The 26,598-nt window shown below is 39.9% G+C and overlaps 1 protein-coding gene across 8 annotated transcripts in view; it reads right to left on the bottom strand.

The window, feature by feature from the left end:
- RCBTB1 (RCC1 and BTB domain containing protein 1) overlaps positions 1-26,598 on the bottom strand; it is a 63,198-nt gene that overhangs the window by 11,136 nt on the left and 25,464 nt on the right. For 7 of the 8 annotated variants that reach the window (XM_077158190.1, XM_077158189.1, XM_077158195.1 and 4 more), the window contains 8 exons: positions 22,708-22,874; positions 19,300-19,458; positions 17,907-18,014; positions 17,380-17,522; positions 15,369-15,559; positions 2,985-3,111; positions 1,005-1,156; positions 326-456 (listed from right to left, as the gene is read on the bottom strand). In XM_077158190.1, coding sequence (XP_077014305.1) covers positions 326-456; positions 1,005-1,156; positions 2,985-3,111; positions 15,369-15,559; positions 17,380-17,522; positions 17,907-18,014; positions 19,300-19,458; positions 22,708-22,874 — 1,178 coding nt within the window. Of the gene's footprint in view, positions 1-22; positions 457-1,004; positions 1,157-2,984; positions 3,112-15,368; positions 15,560-17,379; positions 17,523-17,906; positions 18,015-19,299; positions 19,459-22,707; positions 22,875-26,598 lie in introns of those variants that run through there. The other variant, XM_077158196.1, reaches the window with a different exon arrangement.

Here is a 26,598-nt window from a genome sequence, read left to right as displayed (position 1 = left end):
CTGAAAAAAATAGATGCTAAAATATGTTTTATTAGTCCAACTGGGTATTTGTTTTCCAAGCTGCAGTACAGCTGCTAGGACCTCAGTCAGTCAGTTTCTTTTCTGAGTTTAAAACAGAAGGAGAGGAAGAACCATTTTGAAACTATGAGCAGAGAACAAAGAAGCAATGCCAGATTTTATTTTCCAAGGATCTATCAGCTTGTAGATTCCTTGAACAAAGGTGGCCTACTCAGTATGTTCCTCTATTTTATGCAAGAGAAAGGGGGGAATGAGCACTAAGTGAGCTAAGGGTGGTTTCAGTTTTCAGCCGGCTGTTTTATGTTACCTCTGCATCATATCGGACTGCAGCAGAGAATAAGGAAAAGGCATTCTCCACAGTGATTCCTCGCTTGATGATGTGCTGGCAGAGTTTTTTCAGTCTGTTTTCACAATAAGACGTCGCCAAGTCCAAAAGACCTACAAGTAAACAGCATGGAAAGGTTTCATCAAATTTACAGTAATTCCATAATTTTTAAACATATATATTTCATTTTGGTGAATGCAGTTACTTAGATAAGCCAGAAGTTTCTTAGTTACACTCCGAATTCTATTAAATATGTTCTCTTTTTTACTCCCTACATCCTCCCACCTCCAAAACATACCTCCCTGCGACTCACTTTTTGCGATTTCTTCTACAGTACAAATGAGAGAGAAAAGGCATTGCCCCCTTCATTCTGTTTATAAGTTCAAGATAAACTGTCTTGCCACAACAATGATATGCTAAATCCTAATTCGCAACAGACACTAGAGCATTAAAAGACTAAAATAAGCCCACAGTCATAAACTGTGTTCACAATTATTAATCATGCCAATTGGACAATACTATTTTTTTTTTTTTTTGACAATACTATTTTAAAGACATTCACTTCAAATCTTAAAATCCTGAAAAGGCCAAGAGCACTGGAGAAGCACGAGGAGGTGCGTTCTGGCCACACGGCTGGGCGACCCCGCGGGAGCTGAAGTACCTATGGCATCTTCAGGCGGCAGATCAACCGTGTCTGTGTACAGGTACTGGAGAAAGGCACGGTACACTGGGTAAGAAAACTGGTCTATTTCTATCACCTCCTTCATGTCCTCATTCCAATAAGACTGGAACATAGATCGAAAGTGCTCACACCTAAAACAGAATAACGAAAAGGCATTCTCCACAGTGATTCCACAGAGAACAAGCTACCTGGTCAAGCAGATGAAATCAGGAAAAAAACAATGTTTGCTCACTGCACTCAAGCCTGTGCACACTAGGGCCAAGAATCTTCCAAGAATCTTCCACAGGCACCTGATGGCATTCTACCTGCAAGGGTTTTCACAGATGCCCTTTATATGCACTAACTTTCATTTTTTGGTGTACACCACCTATTAAATACTAAGGATTATGCATAGAGTCTACAAGTACTTAGCATTTCAACAGTTTAAGTGTTTCCATATGACAGTCTATTCAAACCAGGGCCCTGTCCCTTTGTAGTAGATTTTTAAAGATGTTGTACAGAAATGCATCTTAAAGTAATGACACGAAAAGAGTTTCAGAAATGAGAGTCAGAACTTCAAACCTATATATTAAAATCATTTAGATGATTCATTTATTTTTGTTTTATATAACCAGCGTATTCTTAAAATTATTTTAAATGTTAAGTGAACTAAGTTCGGCTGATTATTGTCATGTTGACTTACAGAACAATTTTTTCTTCCTTTCTGATCATCTTCAAAACAACATTCCCTGATTTTGCATCTCTACATTCCCTGCCCTCTTTCCTCTCCTCCCAAGCCTATCATCTACTTCCTTTGAAAACTATGAAAACACTGGAATAGTCAGGTATTTCAAGAGAACCTAAGAGGTTCTATTTGTATTGTATTTACATGGACAAATTCACCTGTACGAGGAACTGGTTTCTGAGTTCTGGATTTTCTTAAAGGAGAATACGCTTTATGTTTTTAAATAAACCATCTTCTTATATCCTTTTAAAATGAGATACAGTATAAAGAAATACAAAATATTTTCAAAATCCATTTAAAATACTAAAGGAATGGCTCCACTTACTCCATCTGAGAATTAAGAAATAGTTGCCTAACAAAGGAAAATAAGATGTAAGGGTCAGAAAACAATGCAAATATGTCTGAATTTTACTAATATGTGATCCTGGGCCAGTAAGATGCCCTTTTGAACCATACATTTAAGGAGTAGATTGGTTGGCCACAGATTTACAGCAAAGGCATCCCCAGTTCATCTTTTCAAGCCATGCTGTAGTTTGGAGAATTGAACCAAGCAATGAATGACACAGGGACTTTCTCCTTTAAGACACAGGTTATTTTGTAAATAGGTTGTTAACTATGTTTCCAAAACAATTTGTAAATGGCCCAGTTGAACCCTTGATGGTCTGAATTTTTGTGCCTCTTTCTCTGGGTGGGAACTTCAGTGAGGCACAGCCCAAACAGTTGTTAACATGTGTGCTGTTTCTCACATTTATACCAAGGAAGTCCTGTCATTTATACCAAAGAATGCTTCTTCTACTAGAAATTAGAGGGCCTGCAGAGCCAGAGGCCAGTGTCTTTGACTACGAATGTTTCCAACTTGGGGAAAATGAATCTTTCAATTAAGAGAAGAAAAAGACATAAACACTTTTCACTGATATTCTTTTGTTATTTTTTTTAACCAGATAAATAAATTTTTCAATGGAAGTATTCAGAAAAAACTTCATCTAAAACATAACAGATAAATACTTATACTTCCATTTATACTTTTCCTAAAAGGAACATATACACAAAACTCTTTAACAATATTTGTGGAAAAGTTATTAAAACAGCTGATTGCAACTGCAAAATATTAAGTTATAATATTTCTCTCTACTAACGAGGGAATTACTTCATCCTCATTTTGTTGAATATCAAAGAATTAGAGATGGCAAAAAGAAAGTCAGCTTACTAACGCCCCAAAGCTTACGCAAAAGTACCTGATTTTTAAAACAGCTTTATGCACGTGAATAAATTTCCCATCAATGTGAAACTTCAGATCAGCGGTTTCTGGACTATCAAATTCTTTCTTCAGGGACTCCGCAACTGTTAAAAAGTCTTCATGCTCTGCAGGTAATAAGTACAAGGTTAATGAGGAAAGCTGAGAAAACATATTCAGGATTCAAAAGACTTCAGCAAGATAATCATTAGTGTGGCAGTTAATTCTGTCCATTTTTTTTTTTTTCAAAAAAGTTCATGCCTTATTTGACAAATCAATCTCACAGTATTAAAATAAACATCCTGAGTTTATAAACAATCAAAAAAAAAAATAAAGGTACTTGGAAAGGCCAAGTACCAGTTTTACACACTAAGTTAGACATCAGAAATGTATATTTGAAAAAAATAAAAAGCTGTTTGTAGTCCATGATGAACCACTTGAGTGGTTCTCTTCTAGAGCTAAGAATTTACAAATTTTCTTCCTTTACACAGTTTCTTCCACTGAACTCAGACATCTCTGCTCTGCTTTGGGGTAATCACCGGGTTGGCAGAGTCCCAAGAAACAAACCTATCACTGAAGTTGTCTTGCTCCTAAGTACAGAAACTCTTTTTCCTAAGGGCCTAGAATCTAAACATTCTTCTTAATCCTAAAAACCAATGCACAAACAATAATCTTTACACACCACCTAAAAACAAAGCAAACGTCCTTAGTTATACCGTGAGCACAAAGGGAACAGCTTTACAAAGGCATGTGACCACGTTACCTGACAAGAAGGAGAACTTCTAGGGAAGTAGAGCTGTGTTTTACAAGTCTACTGTAAACAGCAGACAGGGATGATTATGCAGAACAGTAAAGGTACTAGTTTGAATTCCTGAAATACATTCTGGTGCTTTGTATGCAGAAAAGAATGAAATAAGTAGAAGTCTCATGGGGCATGGAACAAAGCTGCTAAGGACACGGGAGATGGGTCCCAACTCTCTGCAAGAACTGCAGTTCCAAGTCTGGGCAGAATCCTGGGCTGTAACTTTACAAACAGGCTTATTCACAAGTTTTACTGGAATCCCAAGGAAACACCATTTGCCCAGTTCCTGCTGACACTGAAGGTCAGTCTTCTAATGCATGCTTGCTTGCTGTGCTGGAAGCTGGGAGTCCCACCACCAGTACCCTGCAGCCCTTCCCGAGACCCTACACAAACAGAGCTCCCTGAGATGGAGGAAAAACCTTCCAGAAATCAGGCACTTCCTGTAACCTTGATCACCACTGAATAAAACAAAGAAAATGATTAAGTTGGGGGAACAAGTCCAGGGATCTAGAATGGACCCCGAAATAGTTTCTCAGCAGTGCCTCAACTTCTGCCTCTTGTTATAAAAGTTGAAATGACCCTTTCCCCTCTCTCTACATTTCTGGCAATAAATACTGAACCTCCTTTCAGAGAAGAAATATTCCTTAAAAGTGTGAATTCATCGAATAATTTTCTTCTTACCACTCAGCTGAGATCATAAACTAAGAGAAAAAAATCATTTCTGACTTTTGATAAGTGGACATGAAAGTTATCTGGGAGAAATATCCAGTGACCAGAGTTTCCCAAACTTAATTTTAAAAACTGTTAAGATTGGGATACATGGGTGGTGCAGTGGTTAGAATGCCCGCCTTCCATGCAGGAGACCTGGGTTCAATTCCCGGACCATGCACCCTGCCCTCCCCCCCCAAAAAAAAAACCTGTTAAGATTACAACAAAGGAAACAGCAACTATTGATTGTAAAATAAAAACGGCCACACAAGTAACATTTGCCACAACTGAAGATGCTATGATACCATCCAAAATAGAGAAAAAAAGAGATGAAAACCACCTGATTAATAATGACTACCAGCTTTAAGACATCTTAACATTTTCAATCAATGATGGACTCTTTTTAAAAAAAATTTTTTTTATTAGAGAAATTGTGGGTTTACAGAAAAGTCATGTATAAAATACAGTATTCCCATATACTACCCTATTATTAATACTTTGCATGTTTTACAATTGGTGAAAGAACATTATTATAATTGTACTCTTAACTATAGTCCATAGTTTAACTTAGAGTTCACTGTTTGTACAGTGCAGTTTCAAGGATTTTTTAAAAATTGTTACCCTATTATCTTATAAACAATATAACATTTCCTCCTTTTAACCACATTCAGATATATATTTTAGTGCTGTTAACTATGTTCACAATGTTGTGTTACCATCACTACCATCCATTTATACATATATTTCCATCTTCCGAATAGGAGCTCCGTACGTTCTTTTTAAGAAAATAAAAATACAAGTAAAAAGAATACCCAGAATATCCCATTCCCCCTTTCCCCATTATTTATTTTTTGTCTTTTTTTTCGTACTCACTGTCCTTACACAGGACAAAGGGAGAGTGCTAGCCACAAGGTTTTCACTGTCACCCAGCCACACCTTAAGGCTCTATAGTTATTCAATCATTTTCAAAAATCAAGGCTATTTGATTACAGCTCAACAGTTTCAGGTATTTCCCTCTAGCTACTCCAATACCCCCAAAACTGAAAAGGATACCTATATATTGCATAAGAGTAATCTCCAGAATGACCTCTCGACTCTATTTGAAAGCTCTAAGCCACTGAAACTTTGTTTAATTTCTCTTACCCCTTTTGGTCAAGAAGGCTTTCTCACTCCCATGCTGCCATGGCCAGACTCATGCCAGGGAGACTGACATCCCCTGGGCATCATGTCCCACATTAGGGGGAGGGCAGTAGGTTCACCTGTGGAGCTGCCTTGAGAGAGAGGCCACATATGAGTAGTAAGAGAGGTTCCCTGGGGGTGACTCTTAGGCACAATCATAAGCAGGCTTAGCTTCCTTTCGGCAGGAATGTGTTTCACAAGGGCAAGCCCCAAGATCGAGGGTCTGGCCCATCAAATTGGCAGGTCTCAATGACTGTGAGAGTGTTAGGTCTTACTCAGGTGAGGAAGTTTAATATTTCCACCTTTTTCCCAGGCCCTCAAGGGGACTTTGTAAATACTTTTTTTTTTAATTTTTTTTTATTAATCAAAAAAAAGAAAAGAAATTAACACAACATTTAGAAATCATTCCATTCTACACATGCACTCAGTAATTCTTAGTATCATCACATAGATGTATGATCATCATTTCTTAGTACATTTGCATCGATTTAGGAAAAGAACTAGCAAAACAGCAGAAAAAGATACAGAATGTTAGTATAGAGAAGAGAATTAAAATAATAATACTAATAAAAAAAATATATATATATAAAAAAAGGAAAAAGAAAAAACAAAAACAAAAGATACAAACAAACAAAAAACTATATTTCAGGTGCAGTTTCATTCAGTGTTCCAACATAGTTACATTACACTTAGGTATTATTGTGCTGTCCATTTTTGAGTTTTTGTATCTAGTCCTGTTGCACAGTCTGTATCCCTTCAGCTCCAATTACCCATTATCTTACCCTGTTTCTAACTCCTGCTGGTCTCTGTTACCAATGATATATTCCAAGCTGATTCTCGAATGTCGGTTCACATCAGTGGGACCATACAGTATTTGTCCTTTAGTTTTTGGCTAGACTCACTCAGCATAATGTTCTCTAGGTCCATCCATGTTATTACATGCTTCATAAGTTTAGTCTGTCTTAAAGCTGCATAATATTCCATCGTAGGTATACGCCACAGTTTGTTTAGCTACTCGTCTGTTGATGGACATTTTGGCTGTTTCCATCTCTTTGCAATTGTAGATAATGCTGCTATAAACACTGGTGTGCAAATGTCCGTCTGTGTCTTTGCCCTTAAGTCCTTTGAGTAGATACCTAGCAGTGGTATTGCTGGGTCGTAATCCATTCTGCCAGTCTATGTCTTTTGATTGGGAAATTCAGTCCATTAACTTTTAGTGTTATTACTGTTTGGATAATATTTTCCTCTACGATTTTGCCTTTTGTATTATATATATCATATCTTATTTTCCTTCTTTCTACACTTTACTCCATACCTCTCTCTTCTGTCTTTTCATATCTGATTCTAGTGCTCCCTTTAGTATTTCTTGCAGAGCTGGTCTCTTGGTCACAAATTCTCTCAGTGACTTTTTGTCTATAAATGTTTTAATTTCTCCTTCATTTTTGAAGGACAATTTTGCTGGATATAGGAGTCTTGGTTGGCAGTTTTTCTCTTTTAGTAATTTAAATATATCATCCCACTGTCTTCTAGCTTCCATGGTTTCTGCTGAGAAATCTACACATAGTCTTATTGGGTTTCCCTTGTATGTGACAGATTGTTTTTCTCTTGCTGCTTTCAAGATCCTCTCTTTCTTTTTGACCTCTGACATTCTAACTAGTAAGTGTCTTGGAGAACGCCTATTTGGGTCTGTTCTCTTTGGGGTGTGCTGCACTTCTTGGATCTGTAAATTTAGGTCTTTCATAAGAGTTGGGAAATTTTCAGTGATAATTTCTTCCATTAGTTTTTCTCCTCCTTTTCCCTTTTCTTCTCCTTCTGGGACACCCACAACACGTATATTTGTGCGCTTCATATTGTCATTCAGTTCCCTGATCCCCTGCTCAAGTTTTTCCATTCTTTTCCCTATAGTTTCTGTTTCTTTTTGGAATTCAGATGTTCCATCCTCCAGTTCACTAATTGTAGCTTCTGTCTCTTTAGATCTACCATTGTAGGTATCCATTGTTTTTTCCATTTTTTCTTCTTTGTCCTTCACTCCCATAAGTTCTGTGATTTGTTTTTTCAGATTTTCTATTTCTTCTTTTTGTTCAGCCCATGTCTTCTTCATGTCCTCCCTCAATTTATTGATTTGGCTTTTGAAGAGTTTTTCCATTTCTGTTCATATATTCAGCATTAGTTGTCTCAGCTCCTGTATCTCATTTGAACTATTGGTTTGTTCCTTTGACTGGGCCATATCTTCAATTTTCCGAGCGTGATCCATTATTTTCTGCTGGTGTCTGGGCATTTGATCAGATTTCCCTGGGTGTGGGACCCGGCTGGTTGAAAGGTTTTTCTGTGAAATCCCTGGGCTCTCTTTTTCTTTTCCTGCCCAGTAGGTGGCGCTCGTGGCGCTCGTCTGTCTGCGGGTCCCACCAGTAAAAGATGCTGTGGCTCCTTTAACTTGCCAATCCGAATCTCGCAGTCGGCCCGGGAAACTGCGTGTGGAAGGGGGGTCGCCGGCAGCCGCGGCTTGGGGGAGTGCCGGTCCAAATTGCCCAGCTGGCCCGAGACGCCAAGCGTGGCGGGAGGGCCCCGCTATCCAACGTTCCCAGTCAGACCGGGGAGCCACGTGCGTGGAGGGGACCCCAGTCGCCAGCCGCCCCGGCCGGGAAAACGTGCGCCCCTCAGGTATCTCACCGCAGCGGATTCTCCCTGCCCGTTCAGCCGTTCCAGAATGGGGTACGCTGTCTTTTTGGTCTCTGTCGTGGCTCCGGGAGCTGTTTCATATTGTTTCTGTTTCTTTAGTTGCTGTTCTGGAGGAGGAACTAAGACCTGCGCGTCTCACTAAGCCACCATCTTCTCCGGAAGTTGTAAATACTTTTTAATCTTCTGCCCAGATTACTGTGGGATGTATCGTGGCATCACACCAACCTAAACAAACCAACAAGATCTCACTCCCTATTCAGGATTCCATGTGATTATGGTGTTGGAATAAGCTTACCAAAAAGTCAAATTATTTCATTTTCGACCGAATATGTAAATTTTGCACCTAATAAACATCTCTTCTTTTGGTCTCCAACAGAGGATGAAGTTTTGAAATCAGTCAATATTATCCTTTACCCTTTAGTCTGACTTCCCTTAGTCCTACCCAAATCAGCTTCATTTCATATCTCTAACTAAAGTCTGATCACTTTTTCACTCTTTTTAACAGCTGCTGTACGGGGTAATAGCTGACTTGTGTAGCTGCAGAACTCTGGCTCTGAGTCTCAGGAGTTACATGAATACCCGAGGTTCCAGGGAATGACCAGTACACAAAGAGCTCAGCACCTCAGAATTCAGTTATCAATTATCACCATCCAGAACAGTTGTGACTGTTGTAAGAGCTTATAATCTAGGAACCTTTATAATAGGACTTCATCTGATAACCTATGACCTCAAATTCAATTCTCAGAGTTTGTACATTATAGTTAGTCCATCTTAGTGAGGCATTACTATATGTATCTTTCCATTTCTGGCTTGTTTCACTCAACATACTGCCCTCAAGGTTCATTCACCTTGATGCATGCCTCACAACTTCATTCCTTCTTCCAGACGCTCAAAAGTCCATCCAGCCCCTCAATAGTCCATTTTATGTATATACCACAGTTCCAGCTTCCATTCCTCAGTTGATGTTTGAACACTGCCACCATAAACACTACTGTGCAACTGTCAATTCATTTCCCTGCTCTCAGTTCCTCCAAGTATATACCTAACTACGGGGTTGTAGGCTCATACGGCAGCACCACCCCTAGCCTCTGTGGAGTTACCACACTGCCCTCCAAAGGGGCTGTACCACTCTGCTTCCCTACCAACACAGTGAATAGGTACATCTCTCTCTCCACATTTTCCCCAGCACTTGTACTTAATTTTTAGATAATTTTATTCACACATAACATAATGCAAACTAATTAAAATATCAATACTTCCCAGTATAATCACATAGCTATGCCAAGACCATCAAAATCCATATGAGGCCAATTCTATTTCTATTACAAAGAATCCCATAACACTTCCCCATACCCCCACTTATTGATATTTAGCTTTGGCATATTGCCTTTTTACATTCAATGGAAGCATATTACAATATTACTATTAACTAAAGACCCTAGCTTGTATTGACTCTGTTTTTTCCTGTAAACCATCCCATTTTCAACACCTTGCAAAGCTGATATTCATTTGTTCTCCCTCATGCAAAAACTTTTTTTTTTTTTGAAAACTTTTTATTTTGAAATACTGTTACACTTAATAGGGAAATTGCAAAAATAATACAGAATCACTACACAGGACTCCCCCACCAGGATACCTACATTTACCACTGCTATCAGCTCACTTTGTTGCTGTTTGGGCAAGGGAACATGGTACCTTATCCATTTTTTTTTAACTTTTTTTATTAATTAAAAAAAATTAACAAACAAAACATTAAGATATCATTCCATTCTACATATACAATCAGTAATTCTTAATATCATCACATAGTTGCATATTCATCATTTCTTAGAACATTTGCATCAATTTAGAAAAAGAAATAAAAAGACAACAGAAAAAGAAATAAAACGATAACAGAGGGAAAAAAAGATTATACATACCATACCCCTTACCCCTCGCTTTCATTTACCACTAGCATTTTAAACTAAATTTATTTTAACATTTGTTCCCCCTATTATTTATTTTTATTCCATGTGGTCTACTCTTCTGTTGATATAGTAGCTAAAAGGAGCATCAGACACAAGGTTTTCACATTCACAGAGTCTCATTGTGAAAGCTATATCATTGTTCAAACATCATCAAGAAACATGGCTACTGGAACACAGTTCTACATTTTCAGGCAGTTCCCTCCAGCCTCTCCGCTACATCTTGAACAACAAGGTGATATCTACTTAATGCATAAGAATAACCTCCAGAATAACCTCTCAACTCTGTTTGGAATCTCTCAGTCATTGACACTTAGTCTCATTTCACTCTTTCCCCTTTGGTCGAGAAGGTTCTCTCAATCCCTTGATATTAATTCTCAGCTCATTCTAGGGTTTTTCTCAGTTCCTTGATGCTGAGTCTCAGCTCATTCCAGGATCTCTGTCCCATGTTGCCAGGAAGGTCCACACCCCTGGGAGTCATGTCCCATGCAGAGAGGGGGAGGGTGGTGAGACTGCTCGTCATGTTGGCTGGAGGAAGAGGCCACAACTGAGCAACAAAAGAGCTCTCTTGGGGGTGACTCTTAGGACTAAATTTTAAGTAGACTTGACCTATCCTTTGCGGGGTTAAGTTTCATATGAACAAACCCCAAGACTGGGGGCTCAGCCGATAGCTTTGGTTGTCCACACTGCTTGTGAGAATATCAAGAATTCAACTTGGGGAAGTTGAATTTCTCCCCACTCTCACCATTCCCTGAAGGGGGCTTGCAAATACTTTTCCAGTCACTGATCAAATCACTCTGGGATTCATCGGGGCATCACTCTGGACAAACCAACAAAATCTCATGTCCTACCTGAGATTCCAAGTACTTACGACATTCAATCAAACTATCTACATGAGTTATATTAGGAAATGCTCTAGTCAAAATATAAATTTTGTAACAAATAAACATTTTTTGCTTTAGTCTCACACATAAGGTGACATTTTAAAGTATTAATTATCATCTGTTTTCAGCACCCTGCAATAATGACATTCCTTTGTTCTTCCTCATGCAAAAACATTCTTAAAATTTGTACATTCTACATTTCACTATTATTATACACTCTAGGCATTCCTAGATTATACCATCTCGATCTTTACTATCTATCTTTCTTTCTGATTTCATTTATGTCCCCAGCCCTCCTCCCTCTATCATTCTCACATGCAGCTTCATTCAGTGTTTTAACATAATTACATTACAGTTAGGTAGTATTGTGCTGTCCATTTCTGAGTTTTTATATTCAGTCCTGTTGCACAATCTGTATCCCTTCAGCTCTAATTACCCAATATCTCACCCTATTTCTATCCAAAAACATTCTTATACTTGTACACTTAATCACCATCATTGTCCACTCTAAGTTATAGAGTCACAGTCTTTCTCCTCTATCTTTCCTTCTGGTATATCTGCCCCCAGCCCTCCTCCTCAACCATACTCACACTCAGCTTCAATATTGCGGTACCATCAGATAGTACTGTGTTCTCCATTTCTGGATCTTTACATACTCAATCTTGTTGAACATTCTGTACTACATCAGCAGCAAATGCCCAATCTCTACCCTTCTTCTATCTCCTGATAATCTGTGTTCTCAACTTGAACTCTCAAAATTCACTCATTATGTTAGTTCACATAAGTGAGACCATACAGTATTTATCCTTTGGTTTCTGGCTGATCTCACTCAACATAATGTCCTCAAGGTTCATCCATGTTGTTACATGCTATAAAGTCTTAAAGCTGTGTAATATTCCATCATATGCTTAGCCACTCATCCACTGATGGGCACTTGGGCTGCTTCCGAATATATACCTAGTAATGGAATTGCTGAATCATATGGCAATTCTACACTTAGCTTCCTGAGGAACTGCCAAACTGCCTCCAGAGCTACTGTACCATTCTACACCCCACCAATAGTATGCAAGCGTGCCTCTTTCTCCACATCCTCTCCAGCACTTGTAGTTCCCTGTTTTCTTTATAATGGTCATTCTAGTAGGTGTGAGAGGATATCTCATGGTTTTTATTTGCATTTCCCTAATAGCTAATGAGTTTGAGTACCTTTTCATATGTTTTTGAGCCATCTGTATTTCCTCTTTGGAAAACTGTCCATGTCTTTTGCCATTTTTTAACTGGGTTGTCTTTTTTGTTGTTGAGTTGTAGAATCTCTATATATTCTGGATATTAAACTGTTATTTGATATGTGCTTTCCAAATATTGTCTACCATTGTGCAGGCTACCCTTTTACTTTCCTGACAAAGTCCTTTGATGCACAAAAGTGTTTAATTTTATGTTTCTTTTTTCATTGCCCACACTTTCGTTGTAAGGTCTAAGAAACCAGATCCTATCAGAAGATTTATAAGACATTTCCCTACATTTTCTTCCAAAAGTTTTATGGGCTAAACTCTAATATTTAGGCCTTTGATCCATTTTGAGTTAATTTTGATATAAGGTGTTAGATATGGGACCTCTTTCATTCTTTTGAAGATGGATATGCAGTTCTCCAAACACCATTTATTAAAGAGGCTTCTCTGTTCCAGTTGAGCTGGCTTGATGGCCTTATCAAAGATCAACTGTCCAAAGATGAGAGGGTCTATTTCTGAATACTGAATTTGATTCCACTGCTCAGTATATATATCTTCATGCCAGTACCAAGCTGTTTTGACCACTGTAGCTTTATACAATGCATTTAAGTCAGGTATGGGAGATCTCCCACTTCATTCCTCTTGTTCAAGATATTTTTTACCTATTCAGGGTGCCCCTGCCCTTCCAAATAAATCTAGTTATTGGTTTTTCTACTTCTGCAAAGTAAGCTGTTCGGATTTTTTTTTTTTATATTTTTATTGAGAAATCTTCACACACACACACAGTCCATCCACAGCATACAGTCAATGGCTCATAGTATCATCACATAGTTGTATATGCATCACCATGATTATTTTTAAAACATCTGCATCACTCCAGGAAAAGAAACTAAGAAGTTAAAAAGCTCATAATCCCATACCTGTTACCACTCCCTCTCACTGACCACTAGTATTTCAATCTACCCAATTTTCTTTAGCCTATATCGTCCCTATTATTGATTTATTTGTTGTTCCTTATTTCTTTACTCATCTTTCCTGGATAAAAGGAGCAACAAACTTTTTACAATCACTCGGTCACACTGTAACAGCTATATAATTATAACAATAGTCTTCAAGAGTCAAGGCTACTGTAACACAGCTCAATGGTTTCAGGTACTTCCCTCCAGCCACTCCAATACATCATAAACTAAAAATGGATGTCTATATAACGTGTTAGAATAACCTCCAGGAAAACCTGTCAACTCCATCTGAAATCTCTCAGCCACTGAAACTTTGTCTCATTCCTCTCTTCCCCGTTTTCATCGATAAGGCTTTCCCTGCCTCTATGGATCCTTTTTTTGAGGAGGGTCTCCCCAGACATGATCGACCGCAATCAGACTTTCCCAGACAAGGCAGGCCCAGGTCTCAGGAGGGGGTGTTAACAGCACCAGTCTTCCCTGAGGGTGAGACCCAGTGGATTATCTGGCTTTGCTGTGGAACCTCTAGACTCTGTGTGTTTCCTCTCCTGCCTGGCAGGTGCCACCTGTCACCCCGCAGCTGCCCACTGGCTTACAGTGGTGCAGAGCCTTCAATTCTCACCCTGCCAGGGCCATGGTTGAGACAGGCTGAGGTGGAAGGCAAGCTTAAGCTGTTTCTTGTTCACAGTCCCTGGGATGCGAATTCTCTGAATGAGGGCCAGGGCTTGTGTTGGCTCCCCCACTCCCTTTTCCTGGGGAAGAAATGCCCTCTAGGGAATTATCTCTTTCACTTTACTTGCTACTCTGAGTGTCCAAGCTATTTTAACTCTGCTCTTGCCTGGGTCTGGGGCTGAAAATTAAAAATGCTTGACGCTTTTTCTAATGAGGTACTTACAATACTTGAGGAAAAAAAAAAGGGAGAGAAGAAAAAAATAAATCAGCTAAAATCCCTTTTGAGAGCTAGTCCCCAGTCCCCAAAGGTCCCCCAGTCATGAGCCGGAGTTGTTACCAACTGGAGTTGGCTCCACAAAGGGCACAGCCTTTTTCCAGTGTTCTGAGCTTGACCAAGTCCAGAAATCTCTGTTTGTTTCTTTTTCTTTGTCAATCCCTTTTCCCCTCTTCTGGGAGGGAGCAACCTCAAGGTTCCTTTCCTGCCTTCTCTAAATTTACCTGTGCTCAGAGCTTGTATTCAGAAGTCCAAATTTGTTCATTAAAACTGTAATTGGAGCTTGGCTGAGCTACCTTCTCTTGCTCCTGGTGGAGTCTGCCTTTCTCCCTACCGGGAAATGTCTCCAGCAGCCTGCCGTGCAGCAGGATGGGACCAGCCTCCGTGGTTCGAGGCTTTACTCACAGTTCTGTGGTGTGACCTTGGCCCTTCCACCCATTCCCAATTGGCAGTATATGACTGTGTCCAGTCACAGATGGTCACCAAACAGTTGTTCCATTCAGTTCCTGGCTATTTACTAGCTGTTCTAGAGGATTAACTAAATTTCACACCTCCCTTCGCCACCATCTCGCCCTACCTAACAAGGGACTCTTAGAGAAGACAATATTCAGAAAAAGCACAGATTATGTGACCAAAGATCACCCTGAATCTTGCTCCCTGTATAATACCTCTTTTTTTCCGATGCCCTTTGCAATAAAAGTATTTGGCATTAGATGAAAGCAAAAGAGAGAGCAAAAGAAGGCAAGGTTACCTCAGCACCTTACAGAAAAACACAGGTTCTTCACTTTTTTTTAAGCTCATTTTTCATTAGCATTATATTAAATATAATGTAATAAATAAATTTAGTACAACAAAAGCACTTAAGACAGAGAAAATACCAAGTCCATGGGATTAATTAATAATATATGAATAAAACCTATCGCACAAACCTAATTCGGGGAAAGGTATTAAACATCCCAGAACCTAACAGCCCACCACCAACAAATGCAAAGAAAAAGTGGTTAGTTCTTTGTCGGTGGCTGTTGCTTTGAGCTTTCTTACCCACGGTCAGGAGGCGCCACGTGACGGCGGGAGTGGCAAAGCAGGCGAACACGTCGTCGGTGCAGGAGAAGTGGGTGAGGTGGGGCAGGGTCACCGACTGGCCCCGGCACTGGCCCCACATGTACACGTTGCCCCCCTGGGTCTTGGCAGCAGACGCGTGGGCAGAGTGACAAGCGGCGATCTCTACCACCCTGCAACGTTTTAGGAGAAACGCACATTATTTCTTTACCGCAGGCATCCACAGCACAGCACAAGGTAATTAAAAAACTCAGGCTAAGAACAGCTCAAAAAACAACCCAAGTTCCAGGGACGTTAGCCATCAAGTCACACTGACCAAAGCAAAAGAGAAGGCCCGGCCACTGTGTGTCTCCCTTCCTGACCGCCCCACTTCTCATCCTAAACTCTTTCTCAGTTAGGACAAATAACATATACTGTCGGGGAGAACTTGAAGAAAAGGACTAGAGACCAAAATAAATGAGGAACATAGACCCTGGCAAAATGACCACACAGTTCTAGGGGCTTGGACTGTAGCAAAAAATACCACGTTTTGAGTCAGAATCTAGAATATCCCCATCTAGAATGGGGATAGGAATGGGAAGTTAAGGCTCAAAATGTACAGGGTCCCTATCTGGAGTGATGGAAACGCTTTGGTAATGGATGGTGGTGATGGTAGCATAACACTGTGAATGCAATTAACAGCAATGAAATGCACGTTTGTAAATATGATTAAAAAGGAAAATGTCAGGTTGTATTAAAGTAACACCAAATAATTTTTTTTTAAATCCATGGAACTATACTACAAAACAGTGAACACTAAGTTAAACCATGGAATATACTTAATAGTACAATTATAAAAATGTGCCTTCATCCATTATAACAAATATACCACCCCAATGCAAGGTACTGATAATAGGGTGATATAAGGGAATCCTGTATTGTATACATGATTGTTCTGTAAACCCACAACATCACTAATAAAAAATATATATTATGTCTTCAATATACTTATAAACACAACTCTTTCCCTCATCTCCTACCAGAGCTCGTATCAGCTCAAACAACTGAAAAATACTAGTCCAGACGGTCACGGACAGACATAAGCCAAACTAACTACATTTCCAAAGTTTGCTTCCTAGGCAGGTGCCAGAATCAGAAGCCAACACTCCAAGTCTTAGTGGGTAAGGCATGATGATTTGGTTGAACAAACATTAAACAACTATTCCCGTAACATGTATTAAATCAAATCAATACTTAAATAGAAATTCTTTCTTTCAAGAGCAGATTTTATTTCATCGTTGTTTTAGGTGGTTCACAGAAAAAGACTGTACTACACCATGAATTTGAACATGGTCATAGACCCTATTTTACTTTCCTACTAGATGGGCAACAGATTTGTAGGAATTATACCAAGATGCATTCACGCCTATCAATCATAGCTGGAAAGCGGCATAAGAATCCTATCAACTTCACATTCAGTCAGACTAGTGCTCAAACTCTTTTGCACAAAGTAAGAATGTAATTATGGTGTTTTGGAGCTATGTAACCATGTTCCTAAACAGTCCATTCCTGTGGGTGTGAACCCACTGTAAGGAGGACCTTTCAGCGAGGCTACTTCAGTTAAGGTGTGGTCCACTCAATCAGGATAGGTCTTAATCCTACTACTGGAGTCCTTTATAAGCAGAATGAAATTCAGCCAGGTAGAGAGAAAGCCACAGAGGGAGCAGCCAGAAACTGAAAGTGAACAGAATCCAGAAAAGAAAGGAGAGACCAGGAGAGGTCACCATATGCATTGTGGAGTAACACAGGAGCCCAGGACTGAGGATCACCAGCAGCCAGCCCCAGAGCACCAGTGTGCAGGGAGAAAGCATCGCTGTGATGACATCCATTTCGTGGTATTTGCTTGAGCAATTAGGAAACTACAAGTTATCAAGAGAAGGGTCACAGAATCACAGCTCCAGCACATAGGCCCACAATGCACGCACAGTCACGAGACACACTACAGCCACATTACCTTTCTTTCTCCACCATGACGTGTGCTGGGCTTAGCAGGTTACTTTTATTGCCAGTTCCCAGCTGCCCGTACGTGTTAGCTCCCCAGGCATAGAGCAAGCCCTCATCTGTTAGTGCTAGAGTGTGTGCGTAGCCACAGACAATCTGCAAGTAAATTTAAATGGTTACTACAAACAGAAGAACGAGAAGGACAGGGAAAACATCTACTTAAAAATCACAGCCAGCTCCTGCAGAATGTCAATTTATCATCAGATGCGGAACGACATTCTCTGGAAGATTAAATAAGCACCAGAAAAGCCTAAATCTTATCACTGCAGGATTTTTCCATTGGTTTTCTGACTTCTCAAGGCTGCTATACCAGCACAGCACCATGGTCTTTCTTCTGGTCATGAAGGCTTATGGAAGACATCCTACTATATGTGGATGGCAAAGGCTCAGGATATTTCCCAAAAAGATGTACAGAAGAGTGACTCTCCAGCACATCCCGAGTTCCATCAGGGCAAGAAAGATGGAATCCGCCACACTTACTTGATTCACGCATACACTGTGCAAAGCTGCCACTCTCACAGGGGTCAGCTGGTTGCCATTATTTCCCAGTCCCAGCTGGCCATTGCCGTTGTAACCCCAGCCATATACCTTAGTGGAGAGAGAAGTGGAGAGAACACGGTTTTAAAACTGTTAATAAGAGGGAAGAGAGAAAATTGTATTCTACTAATTAAATCAGACGCTTCCTTCACTTCCAACACTCACGTTCTATCCCATGTGGTCCTACAACTGAGCACCAAATGCAAGGTGTGTTGGGGACAGGGGTGGGAAAAACAGAATTTACATAAGTCCCTACTCCATATCTTACTCGTTGTATAACCTATTGACAAGTCATTCATTTCTCTCTTATAGAAATGAGGAAGCTGAGGCTCATATCATCCACTCACTGAACATGTATTAAGCACCTACTGTATGTCAGCACACTATGGAAGGTGCTAGGAATAAAAGTCTCTGGTCATGGTTTAACAGGAGACAGAGACACATAAACTTCTGTGGCAAGGTGGCAAGTGCTATAAGAGAGATATGGTTAAGGCTATAGGAGTAGAAAGGAGAAAGGATTTAGCTCTAAGGAGAAAGTTAAGGAAAGACTTTTCAGAAAATAGATATCTGAGCAGGGTTGAAGAGTGAAGGTTACATGGCTGTCTAAAGTCAGTGAAGATGCTCAGGATTTGATTCAAAAACAAGGGAACACAGTAGAGCATTCTGTAAACACTAAGGCACCCTGGTACCCCAATGTGTGAAACCATTATTAACACCTGGGTGCAAAGAAGTATCTACAGATAATTACTGAATCTTTATATCTTTTTAACCTTCAAACAATTATAACATACACAGGTGATAATAGGTCCATTTAAGTAGATGCTGCCTCCAGAAATCATTTCACAGAAACCACCATCAGATCAAAGGTGGCCAACATAAAGGATGGGTTTCAAAAGTAGTTAATAACTAATAGGACAAATAATTCTGCTTTTGCAAGTGGCTTCTTGCTCATCAAAGTTCCTGACTGTTCATAAACATCATCTGTTAACTTCAAACAAGTGCTTGGTTGACTTTTTTTCACTGGAAGAAAAAAAGATGGTTTCAAAATTTTTTAACCCATTCCACTAAACTGCAAACAAAAACCTCTAAGCATTAGGCTATATGGGTTTTACAAAAAATAAAAGTAAGACACACCAAATAGTCACTTGCAGATAAATTCTGTGATTTCAAAACTTCACCTTGGTGCACAGACACAGCCTCCAGCTATCCCTCTGCCTGCAGCAGGTGGCCACCAACGGAGCTATCAAAACAAAGCCCTCTTCTTTCTGCTGTCTAATGCTTATTAAAGAGGCCGGCATTTCACTGAAAGGGAAAGGTGAATGGAGAGAGGGCTCACCTCACCATTGTCCAGAACAGCCATGGACGAGGTCTGACCACAGGCGATGCCAACCACCCTCTTAATGTGTAGGCAGTTCGTGACTTTTCGAGGGGTTGGTTGATTTGCTGTAGACCCTGACCCCACCTGGCCACAGTTGTTGTAGCCCCAAGCAAACACCTACACAGGGTTGGGAAACAGAAAGTGAAAACCGGAGAGGGTGAAAATTTTAACTTAATCGCACAGTGGTAGTCATGAAATAAAAATTAAGCTGCTTTGGGAGTACTAATGCTGTGTTCAGTGGGTCCAGGTGCTTTGTGCATTACCTTATTTAATCCTCACGGTAACCTGAAAGGGAATCCGAGGGTAGGTACTGCTGTCAGCCCCCTGTTTTATGTACAGAAACCTAAATACAGAGGCCACATGGCATGTTCGGGTTTCCAGTCAGTAAGGAGTAGAGGAATTTGAACTGAAGCAGGCCAGCTGTATGCCCTTAATCATGATGCCAGCTTGCCTCAAAAATTATGGTAATTTTTTTTTAATATAGCATTAATAGGAAATGAGGTATATACCACATAAGTATCAGTGATATGAAAATCTGCTTAATGCTTTGGGCACAAATGTTCAGTGTTTCTTCATGGAACTCTTTCTAAGTCATAGTATGCATTTCCATGTCTTATAATCAGTAATACTCAACATTACACAACTTTTCCTTAGTAACTCAAGACCATTATGATTATAACTATTCATGATAACTCTGTGTCAAAACAGTAATGCTCACAAGTGCTAAAGAGAGACTTGCCCCTACAGAAATGACACCAGCCCAGGAGGCTGTTCTGAGTTCTGCTTTGCTGTCTGCCCATCTGTCAACTTCAAGCGGCTCCCCTCCTTCTCAGCTGTATCCTGCGCTTACTTTTGGCTTGTTTTCTGCCATAACCTGAAAACCAAAGATTTCTAAGGGAGAGGGATGCAAATAGATCTCTAAGCCAGTTAAAAACTAGCAACAAAGATGAAAAATATAACATAAAATAACTCCAAAGAAATTACCTACTGATTCTACCAAACAAGAGTGTGACTAAAGAAAAAATGGGCGGCGATAGGGCAGGGGTGGTTGGCAGTGAGGGAAATAACTTCTTCCAGCCCTAGAAGAATTTCTAGGGATCATCTCCTCACACCCCATCATTTGCCTGTAGGAAGGGGCCCTCATGAGTCCTGAGTTCTGGCTTCCACAATTAATTGTTCTTTCTTTCCTCCGTCAGCACTTCTACCTCAGTTAACATATCTGACACTGCCCCAAAGCCAGTAATAGTAAAACCCACTGCTGCTGCCTTACAAAAATACATGCTATAGGTCTATTCCAAAGGTAGAAAAGAAAAATAACCGGCACCACTTCCTGAACGTGTAGTCACAGAAATATCTATATAACAATGAAAAACTTTAGTCCAGCTATCCAAAGTAGCATATGTTTAAGGTTAAAATAAACCAGGAATTCAGCCTGTAAGAATTAGCAAGCTCCAACTAACTTCAACAATTTTTCTTCTGACACTTCTTCCCAAATATCCTAAGCTACCTTGTTAACACAGCTGCCTTTTATTTAAAATTGGGGACTGGTTCCATTAACCAAGAAGTGGACTAGGAAAGGGTAGGTTCCAGGTCATAAGGACGGTGGACCTGTTTCTGGCACATTCCAGCCATGAGACCCTGGGCAAGCCACTTGATCCCTCTGACTTCTGTGGTCTCTTAGTCTATAAACTGTCAAACTTAGTAAGATCACTGTAACACCATCAAAGGACTCTGAAAAAGGGTGTGACAGGATCTGATTTGTGTTTTAGAGATTGTACAGAGAAAGAGATGTAACACCGAACAAGCAGACCTATTAAAAAGCTGTGGGGGGCAGGCCACAGTGGCTCAGCAGGCAAAGTTCATGCCTGCCATGCCACAGACCCAGGTTCAATTCCCAGTGCCTACCCAAGCAAAAAAAAAAAAAAGCTATGGGGACAAAACAAAAAAGACAAAAACAAACAAACAAACAAAACCACTAAAAAAAAGCTATGGGGGAAGACTATGTAATAGTTTAGGCAGGAGATGACAAGACCTGATCTAAGGTTATGGAGGTGGAGAAGCACAGAATGACACAACGTATGGGAAGGTAAAACCAACAGGGTGAGTGACCTGTTAAGCATGGGGTGAGCAGGCAAACAGGTGGTGGGGGTGCCTACTAGAAGGTGGTGACGTTGTTTTCTATGTCTTTAAATTTACTGGAAAAAAGAGAGACCTTAAGGGATGGCATCATAAAAAAAAAAAAAAAGTCAAAGTATAGAACACTGTCTTATCAAAGAGTATACATGAGACTCCTCTGCCTTCAGCTTGAATTCTACTGTCATTAAGCATTGTGCTGGCCACGTGACAGAGGCTACAGCAGAGAAAGAGCCTGTTCCAAAATGCTTTTAAGCTACATTTCCAGGGCTACTATGCTCAAACTAAACCAAATGCACACACGGTCCTTTTTTTTTTAATAGGCTGACAGTCGTACATTTTTTTGACAACTTATGCAAGCTTTAGATTTTTAAATAGAAATATGCCACAGTAGTTCTTTGATTATCCTAAGATTTAAAAAATATCACTTATAATTAATCAGATATGCACCACATGAAATAGAAAATAAGAGGGATAAAAATTTGCACCTGTATTATACATATTTACTTCATTAAATATGTTATTGTTTATTTCATTTCAGTAATGAAAATGTCTGTGAAGTAGCTAAATTATAGAAAGGTTTGAGGAAAATAAACCAAAAGATTTGGTAATTTTATAATGTGCTCACAGTCAAGCAATAAAATGTCAGGGATTAAACACAGGTCCTTAATGGCAGTCAAGCATGAGCTCCAGTTAAAAAAAAATGCACTTGTGTGTTTAATAGATTCGGAGCAGCACATTCAAATATATGATGCAACATACTGATAGGCTACTCAGTACAACATTCTAACCGCTCTCCACAAATACTTGGATAACCATAATTTAAGGAGTTGATGAGCAAACCCTTTTGAGTCAGATAAACACAGATTTGAAGCAAGGATCTATAATTTATTTATTATATGACTTTGTCCAAGTCATTTAGTAAATTTTCCAGTATCACACATCAACTAAGAAGCAGAAACATAGTATGAACCCACTTCCCTTACCTAACACCCTTGATTTTCCATTAAGACCACTAAATCAGCACATAATTGTATAACCACTTCTGTGATTATAAAAAATACCATTTTAAATAAAAGCATCTTTTATTCATTTTTCCTACAAATATACCTGATGCATAATCAAAGTCTATTATGCTTGCTAAACTTTCTATTGTTGTTGTTATGTGTTTTTAAGATTATATATATCCCAGTGTACACATGGTCTTTAAAAAAAAAAAAGGAAGGCACTCACCTCTCCATCAGATGCCAGAGCCATTGAATGATGGGAGCCACAAGCTACTTCTACCACTTGCTTGATCAAGAGATTGGTACAGATCTGGATGGGAGCGACGCCTGGATTGGTTGTTCCATTCCCAAGTTGGCTGTACCCATTGTGGCCCCAGGCGTACACAACTCCATCTGCACAAGACAGCCACACACAGAGAATCAGCACCAAGAAGATGGTAAACCTGGTCCTTTCCTCCCCAGAACACTGTGCAGTTTGTTTTCCAACGTTTATGTCACTCGCATTGCTCCCTCCAGTCTATAAAGTAACCACTGATAGGTGTTGGGGGTGGGGGTTGGGGAGAAAAGGGTTAGGTGAGAGAACAGGGGAGATGAATGCAAACATTTGATTAAAGGACTTGGTACTGACACAGGAAGAAGACCAGCTTTTTGTCAGAAGTCAAAGTTTATATCTATAAAAATGAGACCTTCTAGACACTTGGTTCATCTCAATAGTTTCTGTGTTAGGTAGCCAAGCAAAAGGCAGGAAAGATCAGCACAAATTTTAGCATTAATTTATCAAATACAGCCCCTCAGGGACCTCTTGGGGAACATGTCTGCATGGAGGAAAGAGGTATACTCTCACAAGAGAAGCAGATCATGGAGCCCCTCCCAAGCAGACCACTGAATTGGCATGAAACCTAGTTCCATTTCTGTTATTGACCTAATCTTTTAGAGATTCCGAGAGAAGTAACTTCTCTCTGTTTGGGTCCTCTTTTGAAGTATAGTTGTTCTGAACATCACCACCCACCACCCCAAAGTCTGAGTATCAAGAGCAGGTCTCCCAGAGTTATAGTATCTTCTCCTGTCTTACCCATGGTAATGAAACACCCTGATCTATTAAGGACAACACAGACCCGGCAACAACAGACATCCAAGGACAAAAGCTAGGCTCACTGACATAGGCTCCAAGCAACCCAGGGAAAGGTACTGATACTTTGATTGGCTTCTAATCATTTACCCTAGACTGATAACAGACTTCGCAAAGTTAGAGCTCTCCTCCATGCACAGCCATCTAAAGAACCTCCTACGTGTGTCACACATTTGTTTCCCGGTTACAGAAATCAGGACAGAAACAAAAATGGGAAATTTCATCCTAAGAACATCCGAGATTGAAAGTGAACAAGAATTTAAAACCTTGCAAGGTGACCCACAATGTCATGTTAAAGTTGTATCAGGTGTAAGAAATGTCCAAAACCTATAAGTGTTTTAACTCCTGAAAGACAGAAAAATAGACTTGAAGAGGTGGAAATACAACTCTGAAGCTAGACAAATTGATTAAAAAGTTCACTGGGAAGAACAAACAAACAAAAATAAATAGGAATAAATAGGAAAACTCTAAATTTAAGTAGCAGAGGGATAGCTAGCTGTACCATATATTAAAAGACATGCAAAAAATCTCCAATAATTAAGTTTAATTTTAGGACATGAACAGATAGGCCCATGAATGGAACTAACAGACTAGAAACAGACCAATTACATATGCAACTGTGGTGCTATCCTCATCACCATCTGTGCTGGTTTGAAAGGATATATGCCTCCTAAGAAAGCCATGCTTTAATATAAATCCCATTTCATAAAGGTAGAATAATCTCTATTCAATACTGTATGTTTGAAACTGTAATGAGATCATCTCCCTGGTTGATGTGATTTAGTTAAGAATGGTTGTTAAACTGGATTAGGGATGACATGTCTCCACCCATTTGAGTGGGTCTTGATTAGTTTCTGAAGTCCTATAAAAGAGGAAACATTTTGGAGAATGAGAGATTCAGAGAGATTCAGAGAGAGCAGAACAATGTAGCCATGAGATGCAGAGAGTCCACAAGCCAGCAACCTTTGGTGATGAAGAAGGAAAACGCCTCCCGGGGAGCTTCATGAAACCAGAAGCTAGGAGAGAAAACTAGCAGATGATGATGCCATGTTTGCCATGTGCCCTTCCAGTCAAGAGAGAAGCCCTGACTTGTTTACCACGTGCCTTCTCACTTGAGAGAGAAACCCTGAACTTCATCGGCCTTCTTGAACCAAGGTATCTTTCCCTGGATGTCTTTGACTGGACATTTCTATAGACTTGCTTTAATTGGGACATTTTCTTGATCTTAGAACTGTAAACTTGCAACTGATTAAATTCCCCTTTTTAAAAGCCATTCCGTTCCTGGTATATTGCATTCCAGCAGCTAGCAAACTAGAACACCATCCATTACTAGAACTTTCCCCTCACCCCAAACAGAAACCCTGTACCCATTATGCATTAACTCCACCTTCTCCCTACTCCCCACACCTGGTAAGCTTTAATCTACTTTCCATCTCTATGAATTTGCAAAGTAGTATTTCATATGCATGAAAACATAAATATTTATCCCTTTGTATCTGACATTTTACTCAATATGACATCTTCAAGATGCAGTCAGATTATTGCATGTACCAGTACTTCATTCCTTTCTATGGCAGAATAATATCCTATCATGTTTATATACCATATGTTGTTTATCCATTCCCTGGTTGATGAACACTTGGGTTTTTTCCACTTCTTGGCAATTCTGAATTATGCTACTAAGAACAGTGGAGTACTAATATCTGTTCGAGACCCTTGCTTTCAATTCTTTAGGGTAAATACCTAGAAGTGGGATTGCCAGTTCACATGGGACTGTTTAACCTTTTAAGGAACTTCTAAAAGTTGTAGCTATAGCAGCTGCATCATTTTATATTCCCACAATAAAAAATGTTCCTATTTCTCTGCATCCTTATCAGCACTTGTTATTTTCTGTTTTTTATTAATAGCTTCTAGTGGGTATGAGATAGTATCTTGTGGTTTTGATTTGCATTTCTCTAATGGATCAGGATATTGAGAAACTTTTCATGTACAAATCATCCATTTGCATATCTTCTTTGGAGAAATGCCTACTCAAGTTTTTTTGCCTTCTTTTTTTTTTCTTAATTGATTTGCCTTTTTTGTCGTTGAGCTGTAGGATACTAAGCCCTTACCACATACACAGTTTCCAAATACCTTCTCCCATTCTGTTTGTTGTCTTTTCACTTTCTTGGTAAAACTATTTGATGCACAAGAGTTTTTACCTTCAACAATGTTTTATTTATTTATTTTTATTGTTGCTTGTGCTTTTGGTGTCACATTTAAGAATTCATTGCGTACTGCGAGGTCCTGAAGATAGTTTCCTATGTTTCTTCTAAGCAAGTAACACCTCAGTACAGTGTAAGCCTGGGCTCCTGATCACCTAAGCTGTTTTAGCTGCCACGACTGCCAAAAGTCCCAAATGCCAGTAATGAGGACCACTGCTAAGCCCCTATATGGCACCAACCCTCAAGGAGACCAATTAGCCATCCAAGAGCAAGTGGCTACCTTGGATCCATTCCACCCTAGAAGGGGCAGCCACTCACTCTGACAGGAACTGACATATATTCCTGCACAGAGAGCCTCAACCAGCACCACTGAAGACTTAGAGGAACCCCCCCCAAAAAAACATCTCATCAGACTCACTCTATAACAAAGTAGGGGTCACAGTACACACATGACCATGGGGTATGCTGGGCGTATCACAAATTGCAACCCTTAACCTTGTCGGCCAGGCAGTGATGGATAAGTCTGCTGAAGGCACAGGGGAGGCACCAGCTTGAAGATGGCACATGAGGATAGGACACCATCCTCCAAGGTGAAGCACATGGCAATCTCCGCCACATGGAGCTGGGCCCCTTCTAGGAATAATATGTGGGTCCAGGAGTCAAACATGGGGATGCGCATCACTACCAGCATCGACTCAAGGAACTGGTGCTTTCAGTCCCTGCAATTTAGAAGGCCTGGTTCCCAAAGGTTTGGAATGCTTCCACTACAGGATACAGCAAGAAC

Source organism: Tamandua tetradactyla, chromosome 4, assembly GCF_023851605.1.
Source record: "Tamandua tetradactyla isolate mTamTet1 chromosome 4, mTamTet1.pri, whole genome shotgun sequence".
Taxonomy (NCBI): Eukaryota; Metazoa; Chordata; class Mammalia; order Pilosa; family Myrmecophagidae; genus Tamandua; species Tamandua tetradactyla.
This window is presented reverse-complemented; position numbering and strand designations above follow the sequence as displayed.